Below are 25,298 nucleotides of genomic sequence, written 5' to 3'. Positions count from 1 at the left end.
CATTTTATAAGATAAAAGCAAATTGGTCCAGACTACAGACCACAGACTATCAGAAACCACTGGAAAAAGTGAGAGCAGTTTTAACTGACAAAAGAGAGTTGATACAAAGTCTTCACATATTTGGATCATAGTGCTATGGAAGAAACATTCCATGCACTTTGCTCATTTACTATAAAAGCCTATAGATATGACACAAATGCATATTTGGAGTCACTCTCAGGAAAAGCTGTGTGACCATTGTGAAAGTGACAAGATGGGAGGTCTGAGCAGCTGTCAATGAAGTTGTTACTTTAGAAGTGATGAGGTTTTAAAAGTATTATTATTTATTAGTGCATATGTTCAAAGAGAAGGCAGGTCTTCCAGTTTCAGAAATCTTTCCCGACACCTCAGCTTCTCTATAACCACAACCCTTAATTTCAAATATCTACATTGTTTACATTCAGAATATTTTATTGGTGTCTTCCATGTGGCACTACTTGACACCTACTATCTTCTGTTGCACCTATTATCTTCTATTCATTGCTTTGAGCCCCCCAATTACCCAAGTACAGTAATTTGTCTTGCTGTCATTATTAACTCCCTAATGATGCCTTGCTAATGGTTGACACCCATAAAGCAGAATCTCACTGATCCTTCATAGAACTTCAGTAAATATTTAGTACTCAGTAAAAATTTACCTTCAGCTTCACTACTCACTAGCTCTGTGACCTTGGGCAAGGCAATTTAACCCAATTAAACCCTCTCTGTGCCTCCGTTATCTGAACTGAAAAACTGAGTAACTGGAGTTTCTGTTACAATTACATTTGTTAAATCTGTAAATCCTTTAGAACAGGGCCTGGCACATGGTAAGTACTCTCTCTCATATATATATATGTGTGTGTGTGTAGTATTGTAATTTTTCAGTTCTTCTCAGAGATTGATGCATATTTGTTAAGATAAACACATAATTATTAAAGGATTAGAAAGGGGGCTAGACAACTGAAGATTTGAAGTTTTGGAAGGACTTTAGAGGTCACCCAGAATAGCCATGCCCACACCCACTGCATATTAGTGTATTTCGGTATTATTAATATAAATGGGAATACTTGCTAAAATTTTGGATTCTAGGCTCCACGTAGAATCCTTTTGGGTAGGAATCCAGGATTCTGAATCTTCATTAATTTTCCCAGGAATTTTTTGGAAACTAGCAGATCACTTTCCTCAGATGGGCTCCAATTTTTATAGATGAGGAAACTGGGGCACAGAGACGTTGTATTTCAGTATCAGAGAACTTGGGAGTGATCAAGTGGGACTAGAAGTCAGCTCTCCTCGTGTCTTGGCCACAGGTTGTGGAGGGAATTATTGGATTGTATGAAAAAGTTAGATAAGATGACTTCCAAAGTAAATATACAGTCAGCCAGTTAGTCCTCAGAGAGCTATTGAAAGCCAGTTGCTGAACTCTGTTTCTGGAATGGTCAGTAAAATGGTTCTTTTTTTCTATAGGTTTATAACCTAGTATAAGAAATAATTAAAACCTCTACACAGGTAACCACGGTGCAAGGTGGAAAGCAACAAGGTAGGAGGTCTAGCAAGCTGCCGACCCAGTTTAAGTTAAACTACTTGGCTACCATCTTGCATTCATGAACATGGTGGAGGAAGCTCTGTTCTTCTCACAGGGAAACCCCCAACCACTGTGGTCCTCTCTTCCTGCCCTTCCAGAGGTGATAACTCACCAGCTACTTGGTCTAGAGTTTATTACCCTGGTCATTTGATCAATCTGAGAAGACCTCTCTTTCCATTATCACAGCTTACCATCACATGCAAGTTTCCTTTATGCATTTATGTACTATTATTACTATTATTTTTGAGACACAGTCTCACTCTTTTGCCCAGGCTGAAGTGCAGTGCTATGATCTTGGCTCACTGCAATCTCCTCCTCCCAGGTCCAAGTGATTCTTGTGCCTTAGCCTCTCAAGTAGCTGGGACTACACAGGCACGTGCCACTGTGCCTGGCTAATTTTTGTACTTTTTGGTAGAGACGGGGTTTCATCATGTTGGCCAGACTGGTCTCAAACTCCCGGCCACAAGTGATCTGCCTGCCTCGGCCTCCCAAAGTGCTGAGATTCCAGGTGTGAACCACTGTGCCTGGTGGCATTTATGTATTGAATAAGTATTGTTGTTACTTAGTACTGTTAGCTAACTTTTATTTACTTCCCACTATGTACCAGACACTGTTTTAAGGCATTATCTGTATTAATTCATTTAATTCTATGTCAAAGGAAGAGGCTATCTCTCAAAATCTGAAACAATATTTGAAGCTCAATTGTCTGTTCATCAAGGGAGAACAATATATCTCTCTGAACAAAGCAAAAGTTGAGCCTATATAGAATTTTGGAAGCTATGGAGGGGAGGAATTAGTAAAAACGCAGAAGTTGGAGTCTTTAAGGAATTGACTGGCTTTCAAATTCAGAAGTATGGTTTCTGGAGTGAGCCTGTGGTCCGTGGTCTGACTTTCAGAAGTCAAATGACTACCATAAAGAAAATAAGAGCACAGAAAGAGTGGCTGCAGTAGCAAGAATGGAGAGGAGAGGAAAGGGAGGGTCTTTCAGCCACAGTTTCCTTTAATAATGCAGAGAACAGAAACCCAGGTTTGCCTTGCTGACTGTTCCCCGGGTTCTTTCAGCCTCCGCTGTCTCTTCTCTATCCCGTTATCTGTGTTCTATGTCTATTGCATCCCCAGCCAAAGGTTTTTCCTGCTTAATCAGGTCCAGTCTCCTTGCTGTGCTATCAGTTCAGAAAGGCATACAGACAATGGCATCTCAGAGGAGGAAGACATTATCGCTGGTTGGTTGAAGGAACCAGGAGGAACTTCTTCCATTGAATAGTCAAAAAATGTTCATCAAACTCCTACAAACTGCCAGGCACCTTCTGGGTGCTACGGAAATAACAGTGAAACCAACAGACACAAACTTATGCTCTCACAGAGCTTAACCTTTCTTTACTGGAGAGACAGATATTTAAATATATATATATATAAATTTGTGTAGGTATTATATGTCCCATTGTAGTCACTGCTCTGGAATCAAAACAGAGAAAGTAGTGCAGAGAGGTAGTTGCATCGTCATATGAGGTGGTCAAGGGAGGCCTCCCTGAGAAACTGATGTTTCAGGAAAGAATCAGAATGGTGAAAAGACCACAGATGGTAGAGCTGTATGAGCTTGGAGAACAGTAACGAGATGAGGTCTGAGGTCCATGAGGTAATAAGGAAATGGGCCTTAGAGGTTATCAGAAGGATGTTAGCTTTCAGTTTGATGAGGAGTCATTGAATGGTTTAAGCAGAGAAGTCATCATGTGATCAGATTTACCTTTTCAAGGGAACGTAGGAGGTACTGTGTTTAGAATAGTCCACAGAGAATGAGGGGAAAGGGTGGAAGAAGGTGGTTAGTTGGGAGGCTACTGCAGTAACCCTAGCATTTGATGGCGGTTTGAACTAAGGTGGTAAAAGTAGGGGTGATGAAAAGCAGTCATATCCTAGGTATAGTCCTCATGGAAGATTCCTCAAATTGAAAGATTTCATTAAGAGCCACTATAAACTCTAGCAGTTAGAATGAAAATTCTGAATATCCTTCCTCAGGAGACCACAGCTTGACCTATTCTAGAATCTCCAGAGGGCCTTTTTTGACCTGGGCTGGGGGAGAAAGAGGCACATTATCACATCTGGCTATAAAAATGAAATATGTCCATCAAAGACAAGACATAATCTAGACCCAATTCTGTATAGATTTTTATAGTATTTTCTCCTAGATAATTGTGTGAATTATGGGGATTTTTTTAATTCATTGGTGTGAAGACAGTGATAATTTAAATTTCACTGCTATTCTGGTTACGAGTGGGTGTTGACATTTTTTATTTTATCGTGTGTGTGTGTGTGTGTGACACACACAAGGAACAGGGTGAGAGAAAGAGAAAGACTGAGCAGGCTATAGAGCTGCTGCTATTCTCTGGGTAATAAAAGCTTGAAATCGTACTAATGAGGTTAAAAAAAAATCTTAACTTTTTCTGTGTGCTTAATAATAGCACTGCCTACTCACATAACCAGAGTTCTTGGAATAATTGCCCTCTTTCTTACTCTATTTTTAGGGCCTAGAAAATTTGAGAGGAGAGGAAAGTACCTTCAGGTGCAGAGCATTTTCATCTAAAAGCTCAATTCTAGGACTTCAACATTTGGCTCTAAACCATGTTAAATGTTTCCTTTCATGTGAAAGTGAAGGCTGGAACTGACATTCATCATTGGAGCTCTGAATGGCTCCTCTTTCAGTGAGAGGACAAAAGATTGATCCTTTGCTGCAGATTCCATCTTTCCCCAATTGGGGGATCTTCCTGTAACATTTTTTTCTGGTGCTTTTGTAGACACCATTTGTGTTTGCCAATAACAGAATTAAAGTGTTTGTGAAGCCATAGAATTTTATCAGAACGTTTAACTTTGAGGAGAAGGTGGAGTCTAAAGGTATGATCAATGTTAATATTGTTAGAGCCCTCACTAAGAGTAGAAGTGTTTGAAATACATATATTTAGAAGGTTTTTTTTTTTTTTTTGGTAGACCATTGGAATATTTAAGATGGATTTAAAATAGAAGGTACTGTGTGAGGTACAGTAAAATTGTTCCTGTAAATTTCAACAATTAAAGGAACATATACATTATAAGGTGGAGAAACACACTGATTAGAAAAAGAGAATATGATTAAATCAAAGCTTGTGCTAGAAATTGGTTGAATGTCTGGATTGAGTTGCCAGCATTATTTTTGTGGAGGGCTATTTTGGGTAGGCAGTAACCTTTCTTCTCAGATATAGATTTTCATGTTGACTTTTAACATTTAGTCAATGATCGGCATGTACAGTCTTGAACATGTTCCGTCTCATCCTTTTGCCTGTGCTTAAACTGCAAGGTTGAAAAGTTTAAAGTCACTTAATACAGACTTAACAAACCATTGTGCCATTTTCTTTCCTCTATCATTCTCCAGGTGGAAAATGGCTGAAAAATTACGGGCTTTCAGGGACAAAGCAGTATCTGTAATATAGAGGAACATTTAAACATAGCATTAAAACATACAATTAAGATCAGTGACATATTTATATCGCTGCTTTTTAAAGGAATGATTTAAAAGGGAAAATATGGTATCCCTAACAAATTACGAGAGAAAGAGTATGTGCGCGTGTGTGTATGTGTCTGTGTGCATGAAACAGACGTGGGCTTATGTTTACGAAGATCTTTTTGTACATGTGTTTGAAAGGTGACTGCAAGAATGAGTAAAATGAGTTGCATTTACATTTCTTCGGCTCCTCCACACTCCCTGATGCGAAACAAGATGATGCAAGAATGGAAAATAGAACTTTCTGTGTAAACTTTGTAATCTAGTTCATAGAGAAATTGGCCAACAGCTACATACACCTAAAGGAAGAGGGAACATACATTTGGAGAAACATATTCATGTGTGCCAGTTCAAGAAGAAAGCAGCTAGCTCTTTGCCTTTGAAGATTTCAATATTCACTTTGCTGAAGGTGACCCGGTGATCCCTCTTAGATGCTTCCATAATTCAGATACATCAAATACATGATGGATCTTTATAAAATTCAATTCGTTATTTCAGTCTGGAAATGCATTATCTCTTCCTTAAAGAAAACAAATTGTGTAAGGACAGGTGATATTTTCTTTATCTCTGCCCAAAGCTTCATCCTAGGGCTCAGAAATGCTAAAGGACTTTGTACAAGGAAATGAAGCTAAAAGCTTGCTACCTTAATTATAGGATACCAGATTCTGAAAGTTAAAACAACTATTGTATTATATTGTATTATTTATATTTTAAGGGGACACCGACAGCATAGAGGAGGTGTTAATTCTAGATAAAATCTGAAGTGATTTTTCCTCATCCTTTTCTCCAAATGCTTCACTCTTCTTCCTCCATCTTAAACTCTCCTGTGGTAGAGTAATGGCTGTCTCTGAGGAAAGGATTAGGGAAATCACTTAATCATTCATGCATGTGTAGCAATGCCAATGAATATATACTCTCTTTTAGGGGTATAGTTGCTTTGTGAACCAACTCTAATTACAGAAATCATTTTTTTCCCCAACTTCAGACACCATCTAGCATGGGAATTGGTGTATGTGAATGGTACCTTTCCTCATCAGACCTGAAATTATACTGAATGAGGGGTCATATACTCCATGACTAACTCAGCCCAGTACAGAGTAACATATATAATAAGGTAGCTTTACTTAATCCATAAATTGTGAGCTTTCCTTGTAAAATTTTCCTTAACTCTATCATACCATTGTGTGTCATAAGAAATCGTCAGCTCAACACCTCAAATGATGCCTTCATGTATTAAAAGATGTGCCGTTTGAAGCTGGGATAGTGATGCATTTTGTCCCCTGTGCTTCATTATGTGATGTATTAGATTATATCTCAAACACAATTTGTTTGCATGCTTCCAGGAGCTGTTGATCAGCAAGAGATGATTCCAAGTAAGAAGAATGCTGTTCTTGTGGATGGGGTTGTGCTGAATGGCCCTACAACAGATGCAAAAGCTGGAGAAAAATTTGTTGAAGAGGCCTGTAGGCTAATAATGGAAGAGGTGGTTTTGAAAGCTACAGATGTCAATGAGAAGGTAAAAATTAAAACCTGTAAGAAATGGCAGAAATGGGAAAGATAGATGTTCCCCAAATCAGTATGGCTGAATATAAGGGAAATGGGAAGGCCAAGTTTTTATTTCTTCTATGCCTTTGTCTCAAAAGGATGTCCAGATATAAAAATGTAGGCTGTCCTTCAGGCAATTCCTGCTTTCCCTGAAGGGTTGACTCCCTCTGCCAGTCATCATTCATGGGAAGATTGACTGAGACCCTAGAGCTTAATCACATAAGGCCATGAAACACAGGGATGAAACTCTCTGCCCTAGGTAATAACATAGATAAGTAACCTGCTAATCTGACTTATGCAACTCTCTAATGCTCTTCGCTCCCCATTTTCTAGTGCACACTCTTCATGTTGCTCATGAAAATCAAGCAAAAAGGTAGAAAAGGATGTGAAGATATTTTAAATTTATCTTAAGGTCCTTATCAAGAGCTTGTCTGAATTTAGCCTAGAAATCTTAGATGGTTAAGCCTGACTCCTTTCTGGTACCAATTATTGATTATAGATTTCAAATTCAGGCTCAAATTCAATTCAAATTGATACGAGAACCACTGCCAATGGCATCTACTCTTAAGAGTACTTACTATGTTCTAAGGACTACTCCTTATGTATTTAATCCTTTCAAAAGCACTAAAAGGCAGATACTATTTACTACCCCCATTTTAGAGCTGGGAAAGTCAGGCAAAAAAAGGAATACCTTGCCCAAGATTATACACAAGTATCAGAGCTGGGATACGATCTGCACTCTTAACTACTCCATATGCCTCTTAAAATTACCGAATTATCCTTTATCACATTGGTTTTCACGTTGGAGGTAGATTATCACCACATGTTGTAAGGAAGAGATTTTTATTCTAGTTATATTAGTTAGAAATAAATATCATTTTTAAGAGATTTTAAATGTGAGGTGATATTTATTCTGAAGTTTTGATCATATGCCGTTGGGAAAACTAATAGGAAAATAGATTGATGCATGAATTTGGAAGTTATGTTCAAGGCAAAATCCTGATGGTGTTTGGTATTTGCCTAGAGAGCATATGTATAATTACATAATTTCTGGTCTTCTCTGTACTTGTGAAATACTTTGGACCTGCTTTACTTTGGAGTACACTGTTCCTCTGGCAGGGTTTTTTTATTGGCCTTTATTCAGTCATTAAATATTAACTGAGTATTAGCTATGAATAAGGCTTTATATTCAGCCCTAGAGAATACAAAGAAAAACAATAGAAAGGCCCGGCTCTGAACAGAATTTATAATCTAATTGGAAGGATATGTTTTCATTAGAAAAGGCAGTGGGGGTTCCAGTAAGGATGTGAGAAATGCTTTGAGACTGGAGCAGATTTTTGGAATTTCACTCAGGAGTGGGTACTTTGAGCTCAGATGTGGAACGTAAAGGGCAAGTGGCAGGGGAAGAGAAAGGTTGGGTTTAGGGTACTCATTTCTGGAGGAAGAAAGCAGGAAGGTCAATAATGGAAAGAGCATTGCAAAAGGACAAGATGTATTTAACACAGCAAGGGGACCATTTTTTGCCCGGAAAAAAGGGCTCACACTGGGGACGAATAAGATGAGAAATGGAAGATCTTAAGATCCTAAGTTGTCAATGAAGGAACCACAAGTCAACCACAATGTAATATATGTGCAGGCTACCACGGGAAGTTGGATTGAAAGCTATGTTAGAGTTCAGGGAAGGAGGTGAAGTTTTGATACCACTAACTTAACCTACCTTGTTTGAGATCCAACAGAGCACCATTAAAATGTAGCCTGCAGACACATACTCAAGCTTGATGCAATGATCACTGCTAGTTTCATTAGTAGAAAATTCTTCATCAGTTTTTAAAACTGAATTGTAATTTACATTCAGAAAAATTTACCCCTTTGGGGTGTGGTTCTATGAGTTTCAGAAGTCATAACTATTACTACGACATGATGGAACTGTTCTATATCTTTATTAGAATAGTTATACAACTATTCTGTGCCCCTCTTTAATCAATTCTCTCCTTTCCTCTAGCCCCTGAAACCACTGATTTTCTTTCCCTGATACTTGCCTTTTCTAGAATGTCATATTGATGGAATTGTATTGTAGCAGCCTTTGAGTCTTGCTGTTCACCCTCAACAAAATGCATTTGAGATTCATCCATGTTGTTGAATGCACCAATAGCCATTACTTTTGATTGTCTCAGGCATTTCCAATTTACCTCTGGCCTGTCATGGTTATAGCATCAGAGTTCAATTTCATACTACTTGCACAACTTGGTATTTCCTTCTGCTTCCCTCAACCTCCCAGTCTTTTCACTCCCTGGCTACTTCCCTATCTCTCTCCTCCCCTCCACAGCCAAAATTTTTAGAGATTATCTATACTCCCTCCCTCCCTTCTATTTCTTCACCTCCTACATCCTCACTTCAAAGCAATCTGGCCTCCGCCCCCACCTCTCTAAGTCAAGCTGCTCTTGCCAAGAACACCTCCTTGTTGATAAATTCCATGAGCACTTCAGTCTTTATCTAATTCGGCTTCTTAGCAGTGTTCCACAGTGGTGAACATCTCCTTCCTAAACATTCTTTCTTCTTGGTTATGGTAGCACTAAACTCTCAGGATTCTCCCTACCCCTCTGGCATGTCCTCCATAGAACAGGCAAGCTCCTCTTCCTGTGTCCATTCGTAAGTGTTGGTGATGCCCAGAAAGATTCTGCTCCTCTCTTTTCTGCTGTAGGTTCTCTCTGCGCCACATCATCTACTGTTATATTATCATAGTATATCCCTGGAACTCTGTCCTCGATCTTTTGCAAGAGCCTCAGATCAACTGCTATATAACTTTTGGATCTTCTGAAAGTGCCTTGTCCTAAACATGCTTACACCTCATCATCCCCACACCACCCCAACCAGATCCTTCTCCTGCTCTCCCCATTGCTGCCATCCAATCTTGTGTCCAAGCTAGAAACCTCGAAATGATCCTTGGCTCATGCATCTCACTCTCAAAATCTAACTGATTTTCAAGTTCTAGTGATTCTGCATTTTAAATATCTTTAAAAACTACATACTTAATACAGCATTGACCCTCATCCAGATCATCACCTTCTCTCGCCTGGTTTATTACAGCAAACTCTTATTTCAAATTTTATTTGGAATCTCCACATAACAACTAAAGCTATTGCCCCAAACACAAATATGATTCTTTCATTCCCCTGTCCTACACATTTAAATGGCTTCCTTAGAGCCAAGTGCAAACTCTGTAAATATGTCACAAAGTCCATTATGATCTGAGCCTTGTTTATCTGTTTATTCATTCATTTATTCAACACATCTTTATGGAGCACTATTATGTGCAGACTCTGTGGTAGTCACTTGGGATCAGTGAGCAAAAAGATCTACTTGTATGGAGATTATGTAGGATACAGTAAATAACAGTATATTAGAGGGTGATAAGTGCTTTGTAAAAAGGAAGAGTAGGAAAGGTTAAAGGGGATTGATAGAGGTAATGGTTAGATTTTAATTTTGGGTAAGGGAGGCAGGATTGCTGTTGTTGAGAAAGTGACTTCTGATTTAAGCTTTGAAATAAGTGAGGGATTCCGTTATGAGGATATTTTGAAAAACGTTCTAGGCAGAGGGCACAGACAGTGCAGAGACCCCAGTATGGGAACATCCCTCATGTAGTTAAGAACAACAAGGAGGCCAGGGTGGCAGGAGCAGAGTCGGCCAGAAGGAAAGTACTCCCAGATGAGACTAGAGAAAAAATGAAACCAGGAGAAGCAGATCATAAAGGATCATTTTATGTCTTTGTAAGGACCTCAGGTTTTACTCTGAAAGAAATCGGGAGCCATCAGATGTATTTGAGTAGAGGAATGGCCATGGCTTAAGTTTAGGAGGATCATTCTGGCTGCAAGGTTGATAGCAGACTGCATAGGGAAGGGTACACGCAGAGAAAACTACTTCAGCATTCCTGTTTTATTTATTTCCTCCGTTTCTCAAAAATCCATGTTCTAACCAAACCAAATGTACTTGATTTTTCAGATGTGCCATAGGATCCGAATTTTTTATGTTTTTTAATTTTACTTTTGGTCTCTGTTACTTCTGTCACTTCCATCTAGAACCTCCCTAAACTTTACTTGGTTCACTCTACTCTTATTCTATGTAACAAGTTAGATATCAGTGTGTCTAAGAAATCAGCCTTAACCTTGCAAATCTAAGATGGCACCCCTCATCGGTACCATCAACATCTACATTACTGTCATAGTTCTTTTCGTCTGAACTGTAGTTGCATGTTTAAATCTCCCAGTGCCCAGACGTTGTAATGGTAGAGTCCATATTTCTAACATCCTCTCAATACCTGGCTATGGTGGATACTCAATTTGGGTTGTGGTTGAATCTCCAGGTGTGTGAATGGAGGCCTCCTGAGCAACTGAAACAGCTTCTTGATTTGGAGATGAGAGACTCAGGCGAGCCACCCCATAGACTATTGGAACTCTGTCGGGATGTCATACGCTACAGCGTCAAAACTAGTAAGAACTTTAATTTACTTCCTTGATCTGTACCTCTGACAAGTTCTTATGTTTGTAAAGCATTTTTTTACCTCTCAAAGCTGAGTATAGCGATATTTATGGAATGCGAAATCTGGATTAAAAAATTAGTGGTTCTGACGTTTTTGCAATGGTCCCTTTAATCCCTAATCCAGATTCACTGCGAAGGCCAAAGATAAGTTGATAGGAAAACTGTTGATGTTAGTGTTTGTATGTAAATATCCTCTTCTCCTTGCCAACCCCCACATACTATTTGTAATCGAGATCACATGTTATCACTGTTACTTATTTCTTATGTTAGACCAAAGTGGCAAATAGTACTTTAATTATATATATTCGTTAAGGGATTTTAAGTCTTGATGGCCCAGAGTATGCAAAAAAACGTGTTCAAAAGGTATCTTTAATATAAACAGAAATAGATTTGGAAGACACTGATTAACTCTTAGCAGTTGGTAACTGCCAAACTATTTGATCAAATCTGGCAGTATCAAAAAATAAAAATAAAAATAAAAAATAAAAGCCCTTAGATGGATATAAGACAAACGTATACTTTCCAAGTTTTTGACAAGATTATTTCACAGTGATGTCATAACTGTGAACTTTCTACATGCAGTGATAGGACGTCAGTCTTACAGTGAGGTGGCATTCCAACTTACCTGTTAATATCCTGTTCATCCAGTGAACAAGTTTCAAAAATGGGAGAATAATCTTCCAAAATATTTCTCAGTGTAATGTAAAGGTAATCCAGTGCTTAAGACCATACAGGCATTACTTTGTAAATTCTGACACTGGACTAAATTTAGTGGAAAGAACATAATAAAATTCTGGCTAAAAATAATTGGAGTATATTCCCTTGGGAAAGTCTAGTGTATGTATCAAAAACCCAGTTAGCATTTCAAAAGCAGATATATGTATCTTATTATTACAGTGTATGTCAAAAATGTAGAATGACATTTAATGCAGTAGATTTTTCAGTTTACTGGATATTTTCCCTGTTACCATGGAAATAAATCATAAATTAACGCAGAACTAAGAAAACTTATTAAAATTACTTGTAGCAGTGCCTATTTGTTTTCTTTTTTTTTTTTTTTTTTTTTTTTTTTTTGCCAGATCAGAGGAAGTTGTCCACGTTTAAGCTGAAAAGACATTTTCTTTTGAGACTTTTTTATTGAACCCCTCGTTTAAAGAGAAAAAAAAAAAAAACTAAAATAAATTAAAGCCAGATGCTGTAGGTTGTAATGAGAGGTCACCAAATTAAATGATTCCCAAATACTCAAATGTAGAAATAGACCTCCTGCCTATTTATTCTGTCATGCTGAGCTTCCTGTGATTGAGAATGTCAAGCCAGTTAGCCGGGTATATGGTGTGATTATTCACATGGTGTAAAGCCAAGAACCTTTATGAGACCTTTTATAGGAGGGGAAAAAATTAAAACTGGAACAAGATGTTGTTTGTCTGTTAAAGGCAATTGCATTTGAAGCAAATTGAATCAGAAGTGTACATAAGCCGCATAGTGAGTCACATCTTACTCCATCTACATACCGCCAGTTGCATGGGTACAATCTGAAAAATGAAAAGGCTGCTCAGTGCCATAGCCTGGGGTGAACTCTGTTGTAAGTGAAATGTATATGAAGTGAAAAGTTAATATTGATATTTTCAGAAAAAAAGGCAGTACCGTGTGATCCTTGGACAAACAGTGTTCAAATAATTATTTAAAGGGTTCTGGTTTGGGTCTGGGTTGTAAAAAAGAGAAGCAAGTAAATCAAAGCTCTTAAAAGACAACTCAGATTTTACTCAGAAACACTGATCAGCAGAAAGGGCTCTGAGATGAGTCTTCAACATGTTCTTCCTTGTACATGATCCTGTTTTGGATTTTTTTTAAAATGGGGTATAATTTATATTCAGTAAAATGCACAAATCATAATTGCTTGGCGTGATGAATTTGTACATAGCTGTGCATATGGAGCCATCACCTGGATCTAGATATAGACCAATTCTAGCACTCCAGAGGCTCTCTGAAGTCCCTTCCCAATCCATAATTCTTTCCACAAAGTACCTAGAATTCTAACCATCTCCTTAGCTTTGTTGATTTTGAATGCCGTATCAATGGAATTATGTTATATATAATTCTTGTGTGTGTGTCTGCTTTCATTTTCTGAAAGATTCATTTATGTTAATGCTGTATCAGTTTTTTTTTAATTGCTGCATAGATGAATACTCCGTTTTAAATTTGCAGACCACCCAAGATTTTTCAACCAATTGTATGCTGGACTTGATTACTACTCCTTGGTGGCCCGATTTATGACTGAAGCATTGAATCCAAGTGTGTAAGTGCCATGCTATAGAAATTTCACACCAAATGTGGATTAGAGACTTTTCAGATGAAATTTTATTTCAAAATTTTCTATTTACTGGTTTCTTTTGCATAGTGCCATCGCAAATAATGGAATAGTTTTATGATACTTATCAGATTCAAATAGCTATTTGATTTAAATAGTGGTACCGTGAGATGGAAAGGGCAGTTATTATTATCTCCACTTAACAGATGAGAAAATTGATTGGGCAAGTTTTTATTTGTTCCTGCATGAAAAGCCATTTTCTGTGCTAAGTGATGGAGAGACATATTGAACATAAATAAACCTTGACTCTGCCCTCATGGAGCATAATATCTGGTATAAAAATGCTAATCGAAGTGGTCCACAAAAATTCATATAAAATCCAAACTCTCATCTGAAGGAAAAGTACAAAGTATTCTAAGTATTAATATGAATGGGGCAATTCTTCCTAGTTGGAAGCTCAGGAAAGTGTGCTCTGCAGAGGTGATAGTCGGCACTGAAGAATAAGTGTTATTAGGTAATACGGTGAGGGATGAGTTCTAAATAGATAGAATGACGTGTATAAAGGCTCTGTGGTGGGACACAGCATGCCATTCTGTATGAACTGGAAGGTCAGTGTGGGTATAGCTGAGAGAGTTACAAGGACTGTAGTGGAGAATAAGACTAGAGAGAGAAAGATAGGAGCCAGACATACAGGGCACAGGTGACCATGTTTATGAGTCATTCTAAATGTAACGAAAAGCCATTGAGGGTTTCTAAATCACTAGGTACCACCATTTGCTTATTGAAAAAATCTCTAAAAGTATAAGTTGGTTGCAGAGGACCCGTTAGGAGGGCATTACTTTAGTCAAGTGAGAGAGGAAAGTAGCTTGGACTTGAAGAGAAGAGGTAGGAATAGAGCGGGAAAGAATGAGTTCAGAAAATAAAACAGAAAGGATGGGATACACATCTTGGAAATAATGGTAAGACGGAGAAGGTTTCTGGGACAATGCCTGGGTTTCTTCTGGCTTTCATAGCTGGGTACATGGTCATATCATTCATAGAAATAAGAAGCACTGGGAGAGGGAACTGGTTTTCAAGTATATGGTGAAGGAGGCAAGAGCAAGCAATCCATTTTCAGTTGTGGGCATTTGAGTTTCCAGTGACTTTAAAATATCCAAGAATACATAGGAACTAAGCTGAGAAATATATGGGCCTGGAATTCTGATGTCTATATGAAAGGTATAAATTTAAGAATTATCAGTGAAATGATGGTAATTGAAATGGTGGAAGTGGATGAGATTTCCTATGTCAGTAATTCAACACCCTGACTATTCATGAGAATCACTTGAGAATTTTATAAAAATGTATTGATACCTGGGTGCCAACCCAGGCCAATTAAATCTGAATTTCTGTGGCTGTGCCCCATGCATTGATATATTTACAAAGTTCAAAAAATGATTTCAATGGGAAGCCAAGATAAAGAACCACTGCCCAGGGGACAGAGTATAGAGTGGGCAGAGAAGAGGGCTCAAGACTGGGCGTTGAGGACATCTAACATTTAACGGTTAGGAAGAACAGGGTCAGCTTACAATGGTGAGAATAGAAAGAAAAAACCAAAAGGCTAGCTGTGGCAGCCAAGAGGAGAGTGTGCCTAGTGTCACATGTTGTTGAATATTCAACTAAGAGCCTAAACAGCATCCACTGGATTAGCTACATGGACGTCACTGGCAACTTTAGGGATGTTTTGTTGGAGTGATGAGAGCAGATACCAGGTTACAATCAGTTACAGGGAGGGTAAGTCAGAAGAGACAGTAAAATTGTATACCTTTCTCAATCTTTTCTTGTATATGCCAGGTTTTCTAACTCTTCATCTAAGTTCAAAAATCTCTAAATATTTCAGATTAAAGAAGTGTTAAATTGCTGCTAAGCTAAACCATCCACTCAAAATATGCCAGCCCATGAGTGTGTTCTATCTTGTCTTCCCCTCCACCTCCAGGCTGATTCCTAGGTTTATAATTGAGCCAGTTTTCAAAGACAGGCTTAATATTTTTATTATGAAAAAGTGAATAACTTTTATATATATTTGTAGGTTCACATAAATATATATGCTTTTCTTTCACACTTTTGGTGTATGTACACTGGTTTCATAACATGGTTGAAAAACAATTTTTTTTTTTTTTTTTGAGACAGAGTCTTGCTCTGTTGCCCAGACTGGAGTGTAGTGGCACAATCTTGGCTTACTGCAACCTCTGCCTCCCAGGTTCAAATGATTATCTGCCTCAGTCTCCTGAGTACCTGGGATTACAGGCCCCCGCCACCATGTGTGGCTAATTTTTGTAGTTTTAGTAGAGATGGGGTTTCACCATCTTGACCAGGCTGGTCTTGAACTCCTGACCTCATGATCCACCCGCCTCGGACTCCCAAAGTGCTGGGATTACAGGTGTGAGCCACCTCACCCGGCCGAATCTATGTTTGTAAGATGGCATAATATCTGTAGAGTTCTTGACACATATGTAGGTGATAAATAGTAGGTGATACATAGATGACCAACTTTTATGCCTCAATCCCAAAGTTTTCCTTTCCAGATGTTAAAATAATTGCATTAAATTCTGTGACTATAAATCTAAATGTATCTGCTTATACATTTAGATTACACATTTATTCAGATACAATTTAATGTAATCCCTTAATTGAGAAGGAGATCATAGATATGTAGTCACCCTCAAGTTGTCTGGAGAGAGAGAAAATACTCAAACACTACCAAACAAGGCATGGTGATTGTTGCAATGTGGGTTCCCAGGAATGCTGCTCTAGATGGTGTTTAGTGAGTGGGATGTTTATTAAGGAGTACCCTTGGGATCAACATGAGTGACCTGGGGAGGAGGAGGAGGATGCAAGAAAGGGCAGGGATAGGAGGCAAGTTGCCATGCAGCCTCCATGGCAATCTTGGCTGATGCTCGGAGATCTCTGGAACTACAGTGGCCCTTCAAGAGTGGTCTGCAGTTGGGCCCAGACAGCCAGGCCTTTACATCTCCAGCAGTCATCAGGTGTAGACCATCACAAGAAGGGATGTGACCCTGGAGGAGGTAGCTCCCTGCAGCTGAGGCAATCTCTAAAGGGGCTAAAACAGCAATGCTCTGAGACAACAGCATTCCAGCCCGAGCAACAAATCCTACACTGACAAGGGATTTGGGTAGTGCTTTGCAGTAAAATTATCACCTAAGAGATGTCTCACAGAACACTCCTCATTTATACAGACAGAGAGTGTAGAGGAAACCCTGGTTCAGGTGGAGTAGTCTCCACTTAGAATATCTAGAGGGGACTGTTAGCGTACTCACGGTGGTAATCTGATAAAACCTGGTTACCATGACAATGAATTTTCTTTGACCATCAACAGCATCCAAGGCAGTATTCCAAGCATCCAAAGAGTGAAATGGCCACTGCCCATGGCTAATACATAGGATGCAAATGCGTTGCCCTTATCTCTCCCTCATGGAATTGAGGTTTTTCTAGAAAGTAAGACTGCTGCAGCAGCTTGCAGATCCCTAAGGCCACAAGCTATTGGCACTTATCTAACCATGACTAGTGCTGTCACTAATGGAGTAATTGTCTATTTTCAATGGATAAATTTCCAAAGACTGCCTACACTTCAGCAGCCACTTGGTTTAATAGAACTCTGTGTGCATTTCTTGGGACACCAAAGGAATGTTTTGACTCTAGTCATAGAAGTGAAGTGTTTTTTATATCCATCTAGTTATACGTATGAGGTGTCCCCAGTGTTTCTGTTAGTGGAAGAAGCGGTTCTGAAGAAAATGATTGAATTTATTGGCTGGAAAGAAGGGGATGGAATATTTAACCCAGGTGAGTACAATTAGTTATTGATATCAATCTTCCAATACAAACACATAAAAATTTACCTATATGAGGAACAACTCCTTGCAGATTTATACATGACAAAAAGTTGGATATTAATAATTCTACTTGCTAAGAATCTAGCTTATGCCTTTCTCCAGAGTGATCACATTTTGTATTAATGCTAAATAAGTGACATACATACTTCATGAATGAGATGCCTACAGTTTAGGATTCATATCTAACACAAACGAATTGATCAGTTGCTGGAAGTTTGGAAAGGCTATAAGTCCCCTAAATTTTAAAATCAAATTTTACTTGAGAAGATTTCTGAATTACATTTGTTTATCCTGTAGTCCTTTTTTGGAGCCAGAGACCGACAAATATTATTTCAATTTTATTGATTAGGTGACAGAAAGAATATTAACTATGGAGACCTAGGTACTGACTCTAAGTCCAGAGCTGACAGATTGAGACTTTTGATTTGAAAAAAACCCTGTCATGAAAATACACCAAAATTTATTTTTTCTAAGAATAAAAGTTCTGGAATTAGAGATTAGGGTATGCAATAAAATCTTCAGAGTAGTGGGAGCAGGGAGATCGCTGCTCATGTGCTTTTCACAGTGATTTTTCATTAGACTAGTGCAGCCATGGCCATCCATGCTTTCCACTGTATTCAGCATTTTGTGAGCTATAACTTCATGCTACAAATATGCCATTTTAATTTTGTTTTTGCAGGTGGCTCAGTGTCCAATATGTATGCAATGAACTTAGCTAGATACAAATATTGTCCTGATATTAAGGAAAAGGGGCTGTCTGGTTCGCCAAGATTAATCCTTTTCACATCTGCAGAGGTAAAAATTATTTTTTGTGTTGAATATAGATTTTCTGAGAATGTATATTTAAGAGGGCTTGTTTGAGGACTCCTGATGCGATTTTGTCCTATACCCATGTGACTGATATGCTGCAGTATAACATAGTATTTCATTCCAAAGTAAATTCTAAGGAGTTTGATGTTGTAACGCTTGGTCCAATTTTGTGTAATTACCTTTATTTAAAGTGTATAGTCTGTAAAAACATTTTAAGAAAAGAATATTTAATTTGAAAGTGCTATCTCTGTGAATCTCTTGTTTTTTTTGAGTGTCTTATTTGTCAGTATTTAGATGAACACTATGGATCTCAGCTATGTCTTCTACTCACATTTCCTTGTAAAATGATTGCTTTGATTGGCTAATATAAGGGATGTGTATCTTACTTTTCCAGGGAAAAGGAAGATATACAGTAACAACGAAAACACACACACACACACACACACAGAGAGAGAGATTTTGCCACAGTTCTCAATCTCTTCTATTTTACTCTCTACTCAACTAGGAGGTCAGATGGTGAATAAGTGCATTGGCTTTGAGTTAGGCTGCCTGGATTCAGTCCCTGCCTCTGCCACTTACTATCTGAGTAACCTTGAGTGAGTTAATTTCTCTGTGCCTCAGTTTCCTAAATTTGTAAAAATAAGTTTATCACTTAGCTCTTATAACCAACAAATCACCCCAAATATACAGTTATCATTCCATAACTGTATATTATCTCTTTTAAGTCTCAAGATAGCTGGGCAAATTTGCTGCTCTTGGCTGGGCCCCCTTCCACGTCTAGGGGTTGGCTGGCTGATGGCCCATCTATGAGTGGCTCAGCCTGGATGATTCCAGTGATGCCTCTCTGCTCCATATGTCTCTCATTCTCCAGGTCAGTCTAGGTGTGTCCTCATGGCAATGGTGCAGGTGTAAAAGGGCATGGCAACACATCAGGCCTCTTGAGTCTTAGCCTCGGAACCGGCCATTGTTACTTCTGCCTCATTTTCTTGGCAAAGTCCCATCTGTGAGCCCAGATCCAAGATGTGGGAAGAAAGACCCCACCTCATGGGGAGACTTGCCGTAAAGTCACCAGGCAGAGGATTTGAATACATGGAACAGAGTACCACTGGAACCACTAGAACAATCCAGCAACCACACAGTAGTTGCTGATTAGTTGAGTTTTGGCAAATGTTAAATGAGTAATTGCATGTAAAGTAGCATTTGGGACATAATAGATTTTTTTAAATATTAAATATAATTGTTACTAGGAGAATGATCCAGCTACAACAAGGTGGGCAGAAGTAGATGGCACAGCTTAAGTGCATCCTTTATATGGAAGAGACTTTTTCCCTTTCCTGTTCTTGTGTGACTCCAGTGGATGCCTCTGTCTATTCTACCACTGCTTCATCACCCAGGTTCTTGGTAGAATGAGTTTAGCTTCTTACCTTCTGAGGTAATACCAGGTATCCTGTCACTAACATGAAGTGGGCAAAATAAAAAACTGAGTGTTTGTTATTTCCAGCTGGGCTTTCCTATATCTATCATTTTCTTCTAAATACAAAAGTTAGATTCTTATTGCAAAAGGACCAATTGTGCACTAATTTCTCCTCAGTAGGAGAAAATATGACCACTCTCATGTTTTCCTCTTGCCCTGTCTGACCTTTGCTCTGGTTCTTTCAGCACTAAGTGCAAAGCGGGGGTTGAGTGATGGGAGGCAACTGGGAGGAATCATCTAGCCTGAGATTCTTAACTCAGCCATTCGAGGCTCTTGTTCATAAGACATTCTTTCTGTACCAAAAGAATGTTTGGTAATATGGACAGCTGGAAAAAAAAGTACCTGATTATTTGGGATTATTATGGAATAGAGTTTCCTTCTTCATGCTTCAGCCCTGGATATTTCAATGTGAGGGACCCCAGTGGACCATAAATGCAGAGTCTCTTCTGCATTCAAACTGCTATTTCCAAGCGTGGGAAAGCTGATTAAATGGCTCCCTGGTTATCAGCTCAGGTTTTACACTTTTGCCTTTTTTATTCTTTATTTGGTTTAAAGCTTGCTGGAGTTCTTCTGGAATAATTACCATGGAAAGGGGAAAGATATTATATGGAAGCCTAGAATAAAGATGATGCCTGGGAAAGATCAGTAACAGGTGGGGCTTGTGAATTGGGAGTGAAAAGAAAGTGAAACCTTATGTGGTTGTGAAACCAGAACTAAGTGGTTTTCAAAAATTTTCCAAATAGAGGCAAAATATATGCCTTGGCTAACATGCCAGCAGAAGTTGGAGCCAGAAAAACCAAGAACTAGGTGTGAATTCCACAGAAAAATTACATCACTTCGAGCACACTGTAGCCTGGAATTTATATTTTCACTCCATTGGTTGAAACACTACTTTGCAGCTCATTCCTTTCCCTGCTCTCTCAAAGAGTCAAGTTATAGCATTTGCACTATTTTAATTCATATTTTATTGACTGCCTTTACTACTTATTACAACAAATCAATCTATTTCATTAAAGAATTAAAGAAGGTTGTGTTTACTAAACAGTCTTAAACTCTGCGTTAGTCTTTTTGCTATATCTCCCTTATTTCCTTTTAGAGGTTTGGTCCATGGCCCAGTACTGTTCTATTAGGTGATCTTTTCCAGTTTTTGTGCTACCCCAAATTACTCCATCTCTATCTTGCACCATCAAGTGCAGAATATATGTACCCACCACTGAAGGTGTTTTTGCATGCGTTAGGCTTTTATTGTAATTCTACTATTGATAGAGACCTGCAAGATCATGACAAAAACCTCTGCACTGTCAGTATATCCAAGGTTGCCTATCTAGTGCTAAATGGGAATCTAAGAGAAGGGAACTTTTGGAGAAATAAAAGTAATAAATCTATGACTTGGTTTGCACTTTGATATAAATTCCATGGGTGTATAGAAATCCCAGGTTTGTAAAGTTCCTGTATATTTCAGATCACTTCTGGAATTAGCATAAAGTAGTGATCATGATTTGCCACTAAAAAGCGAGGGTGAAAAAGAAACTCTTACCTCCCAGGCCAGTAATCAATGGCCTAGCTCCTCTCTAGCAGGGCTTGGGCTGGGAGAGGCAAGTGAGGTAGGTATCTAGGGTGTGTCTCAGGGTCATGCCTCTAAATTGTGCACCCTAAGGTGCCTCCTTCACTTCCTCCTGATCGCTGAGTGAGGGCTAGAGGTTGAGTCGCGATGGGATGTGATTGCAGGTCTTCTCCACAGGCAAGCAGGTGCTTCGTAGGACATCTCACAGAGCATGAGTCTGGGTTCAGTCTATCTGGCTTCTGGTTCTGGCCTCTTTGGGAAGTAAACCAGCTGTGTGTTCTTAGAGACATCCCCCGGAAACTCTTTTTCTTCATTCTCTAAAATGTAACATTTATATACCCCGTTCTCTCTACCAGCTAACTTGAGAATCAAATTAGTCAGCATTGGAGTCCAGGTGTCCAGGGCACAGTGTACACTGAGGAGAAAGCAGCAGTTCATTGAGCAGCTCAAGGTCATAGAAAAAAAATCCTTGTGGGAGCCAGAAAGTAAAACTCCGGCTCAATGCTGTGTTTCATGTAGGCACTTGCCATTTTACCTTTATAGAAAGGAACACCCACTGAGAGTTTTTTCGTCTTCTGTAGATTTATGAAACCTATGGGGAGGTTGGGTCTTAGAACAACCGACTTATCTTTTGCCAGTGATAGAAACAGCCACTGTTTGTTTCTAAATGCAGTTGTTACTTTTGAATTCCAGCCTTCTAGGTTTTTCCTTTCCTTGAAACTACTCAGCATGTCTGAAGCATCACCTTCTTTTGTTCCCCTTCCAGGACTCTTCCTTCTCTGAAGCTTTCAGATATTTAAACTTCAGTTTTGCCGAGTTTTTTTTGATCTGTCTATCTCAGATTGACATTGGGTTGTAATTTGCACTGAGGTACTTAAAGAGAGCTCCACTATTCTTATTCTGATTACAAGGTTTTTATTCAGCAGATTCATTGGTTGGAGATATTTTGCTATTTCTCAGGGGGAGAGCATTGTGATTTTCCTTATAGGTAGATATCAGTGGGGTAGGCTAGCCTTTATCATTATGAAATCAATAGCTGTTTGGTTGCCAGAGCCCAACTCTCTGGTGAGAAATAACGCACCCAAGCTATGTCACCTTAGCTATGGCAGGCAGGTTACCGCCAATCAGCATAGGCTGGTGGAGCAAGTAGAGAATTAACTACACTTTCATGTACATCATTACTCTTCAGTATGCATATGGTCTTGTAACAACCTGAAATAAAAGCATCCTATAGGCATTTTGGACATGTCCTATTTGATATTTGGAAATTAATTATTTAGAATGGTTTCATTGTTCCTGATGTTACTTCTGCATTTATTTTTACAGAGTTAAAAAAAGAGCTCCCAATAAAACTCTCTTGACAAAAGGAAAAAATTACCACATTTGAGGGAATATTATCAAGTGAAGTGTGAAGGCATGACTACTCTTTTAATGTATTCATACCTACAAATTACTAAGATTTTCTTTGGTACAATGATGTCCTTTAGCACCCTCATTTTCTGGGATGAAAAAGAATTAATTGACCACCTGTCCTCACTAATGTATGAAAAGCGACATATTCATTGTTTGCATCCTAATTATTTTATGGGCTTCATGTAGTATAGAGAAGGCCCAATAATGTAAAGCACACACTATTTATCAATATGAAATAGACCAGACTTAATTCCATATTCACCTATTAGCCTCACTCATGCCATAGCTGAGTAGATTTGTCTATTAGTACTCTCGTTCTTATGATTTTAGCCACATTCTTGTGTTTAATTTCAGTCTTGTGTTCAGTATTAAACCAGATTGGTCAAGTGTCTGATCAGCACCTATAACTCATTGTTTGCTCTAAGAAATAATTAAATTCCTCTCTAGCCTGTGATTGCAATCTTTGAGATAGAGTCATGCCCTCTCCTGAGAGGGTTTCAAGTCAGCAGTGGACTAGATTCTAAATTTCCATTAATACTAAGTCTTAGGGGTAGCATCAGGAGAAACTACTTTTCTCAATGGGATGGAAAACAGCCTCCAGTGTCCTGGTTTGTTCCATGTGCCAGGCTCTGTGCTAAGCCCTTTACATATATTATTAACCCACTTATCACAAGCAGATGGAGTAGGCATTATTGGCATGATCCCTTTAAAGATTAGGAAATTGAGGCTTGGAGAGTGTATATTATTTGTTCAAGATTCCATAGCTGTAACTGGAAACTTGACATTAAATCTTGGTTTCTCTGACCCCAAAGTGAATGTTCTCAACCACTATGCTAAGGAGCTCAATTAAAGTTCTTTTTTATGCAATGATGTCCCAAAGACTATGCTCAGCCATACTGACTTTCATCTGCCTCTGATAATAAGCAATGCTTTTTTGTGCCATGTATTCATGTCTCTCCGTTCCCCACTGTCCCTTTTAATTCAGTGTCATTACTCCATGAAGAAGGCAGCCTCTTTTCTTGGGATTGGCACTGAGAATGTTTGCTTTGTGGAAACAGATGGAAGGTAATGGGGACAGGATCCGGAAGCCTGGTGGGTGGAGGGAAAAATTCATACGGTTTATAAAGCAGTATCATTGTCTGTTAACTACAAAACATAACTGAAAGTCTCAAATCTTTGTCCCTTAGAGGTAAAATGATACCGGAGGAACTGGAGAAGCAAGTCTGGCAAGCCAGAAAAGAGGTGAGAGGGGAGAAAGCAAGAGGGAGAGATAACGTGTGTGTGTGCACGCGCGCACTTATGAGAGAGACAGAATAGCAAGGAGAGAATGCAAACAGCCAAAACCATTTGTGTGTGTGTGGGAGAGAGAAGAGAGCATGTTGGAATTAAAATAGGAAAACTCATTTACAGATGTTCTATTTCCAAGTGCTTGGCTCTCCATGTTCTGTGGAGTTTCCCGGATATTCATGTTCCCAGGTAGCTGGAGCCTATTAAAACAATGAAATCACCCGTATTCAGGATTCTTGGCTAGAAGCAGCTCTAAGGATGAACCCAGTCTCTCCAGCAGGGCCCCAGCATCTCCTCTCCTTGTAACTCCTCCCTCTGAGAAATCTGCAGGACAAACCGATTGTCTCTGGGCTGCATTCAGGGTGATTCCCGATTTCTTGACCAACCTATTCTCCCAGGTTGCTTCCAACCCAAAAACCCATCTATTACTATCACCCCCCTGTTGGGTCTGTATCTAGTAGTTCAGTGGCAGAACGTCCTTTCTTCCTTAGCTGCTAGAACATATTAAAACTGAAATATTGGAGAAAGCAAGGCATGGCTCTGTGCACCTGCTATGGCTCCAGCCAAGGCTGGCCTTAACACCTGCATTTTAAAAAGGGATGTCATTAGGCCAGGTGCGGTGGCTCACACCTGTAATCTCAACACTTTGGGAGGCTGAGGCGGGCAGATTATGAGGTCAGGAGATCCAAACCCATCTTGGCCAATACAGTGAAACCCGGTCTCTATAACAACACAAAAAAAATCGCCGGGCCTGGTGGCACATGCCTGTAATCCCAGCTACTCGGGAGACTAAGGCAGGAGAATCGCTTGAACCCAGGAGGTGGAGGTTGCAGTGAGCTGAGATCACACCAGTGCACTGCAGCCTGAGCGACAGAGTAAGACTCCATCTCAAAAAAAAAAAAAGAAAAGTATCATTATTTTGGTGTCAGCCATTTTGCTTTTTGGACCAAAAGCCTGCTAGATCTGCTGCTTCTCTCCCATCCCACCGCTGCCTGCTAATGGAGCTTGAGTCTATTCTCCAGTAACTTTCTAATAGGTAGCAACAAAGTCAGGCATGACTACTGAAAAATAAAAAGCCTGGCTCCTGAGCTGGGATACACGTGTATCTATCCTCATAGGAGTTCATCCTCTAACAAGGATGGGTTTTTAAATGTTTTTAAGTTCAAATATTACAGTTCTGTTATTGTACTTTTTTTTTTTTTTCAAGTTTTCATAAAAATCACCTAGCCCTGGGGAATGCTAGATCACAATATTTGGCTTGAACTTCTGTATTTAAAATTTCTGCCATTATTGCAGATGTATGACTTCAGGTATGTGTCCTTCATCTACATTTCTTTTTTAA

General features: G+C 39.1%; 1 protein-coding gene across 1 annotated transcript in view; it reads left to right on the top strand.

Annotated features, from left to right (window-relative positions):
- The first annotated feature begins 2,606 nt into the window (after positions 1 to 2,606).
- GADL1 (glutamate decarboxylase like 1) overlaps positions 2,607 to 25,298 on the top strand; it is a 136,874-nt gene continuing 114,182 nt past the window's right edge. Inside the window, exons 1-8 of the mRNA XM_025377390.1 lie at positions 2,607 to 2,823; positions 6,473 to 6,645; positions 11,035 to 11,161; positions 13,416 to 13,506; positions 17,252 to 17,358; positions 18,088 to 18,203; positions 23,655 to 23,734; positions 23,857 to 23,911. Of these exons, the coding sequence (XP_025233175.1) occupies positions 2,607 to 2,823; positions 6,473 to 6,645; positions 11,035 to 11,161; positions 13,416 to 13,506; positions 17,252 to 17,358; positions 18,088 to 18,203; positions 23,655 to 23,734; positions 23,857 to 23,911 (966 nt within the window). The remainder of the gene's footprint in view (positions 2,824 to 6,472; positions 6,646 to 11,034; positions 11,162 to 13,415; positions 13,507 to 17,251; positions 17,359 to 18,087; positions 18,204 to 23,654; positions 23,735 to 23,856; positions 23,912 to 25,298) is intronic.

Source organism: Theropithecus gelada, chromosome 2 (genome assembly GCF_003255815.1).
Source record: "Theropithecus gelada isolate Dixy chromosome 2, Tgel_1.0, whole genome shotgun sequence".
In the NCBI taxonomy this organism is placed as follows: domain Eukaryota; kingdom Metazoa; phylum Chordata; class Mammalia; order Primates; family Cercopithecidae; genus Theropithecus; species Theropithecus gelada.
This window is presented reverse-complemented; position numbering and strand designations above follow the sequence as displayed.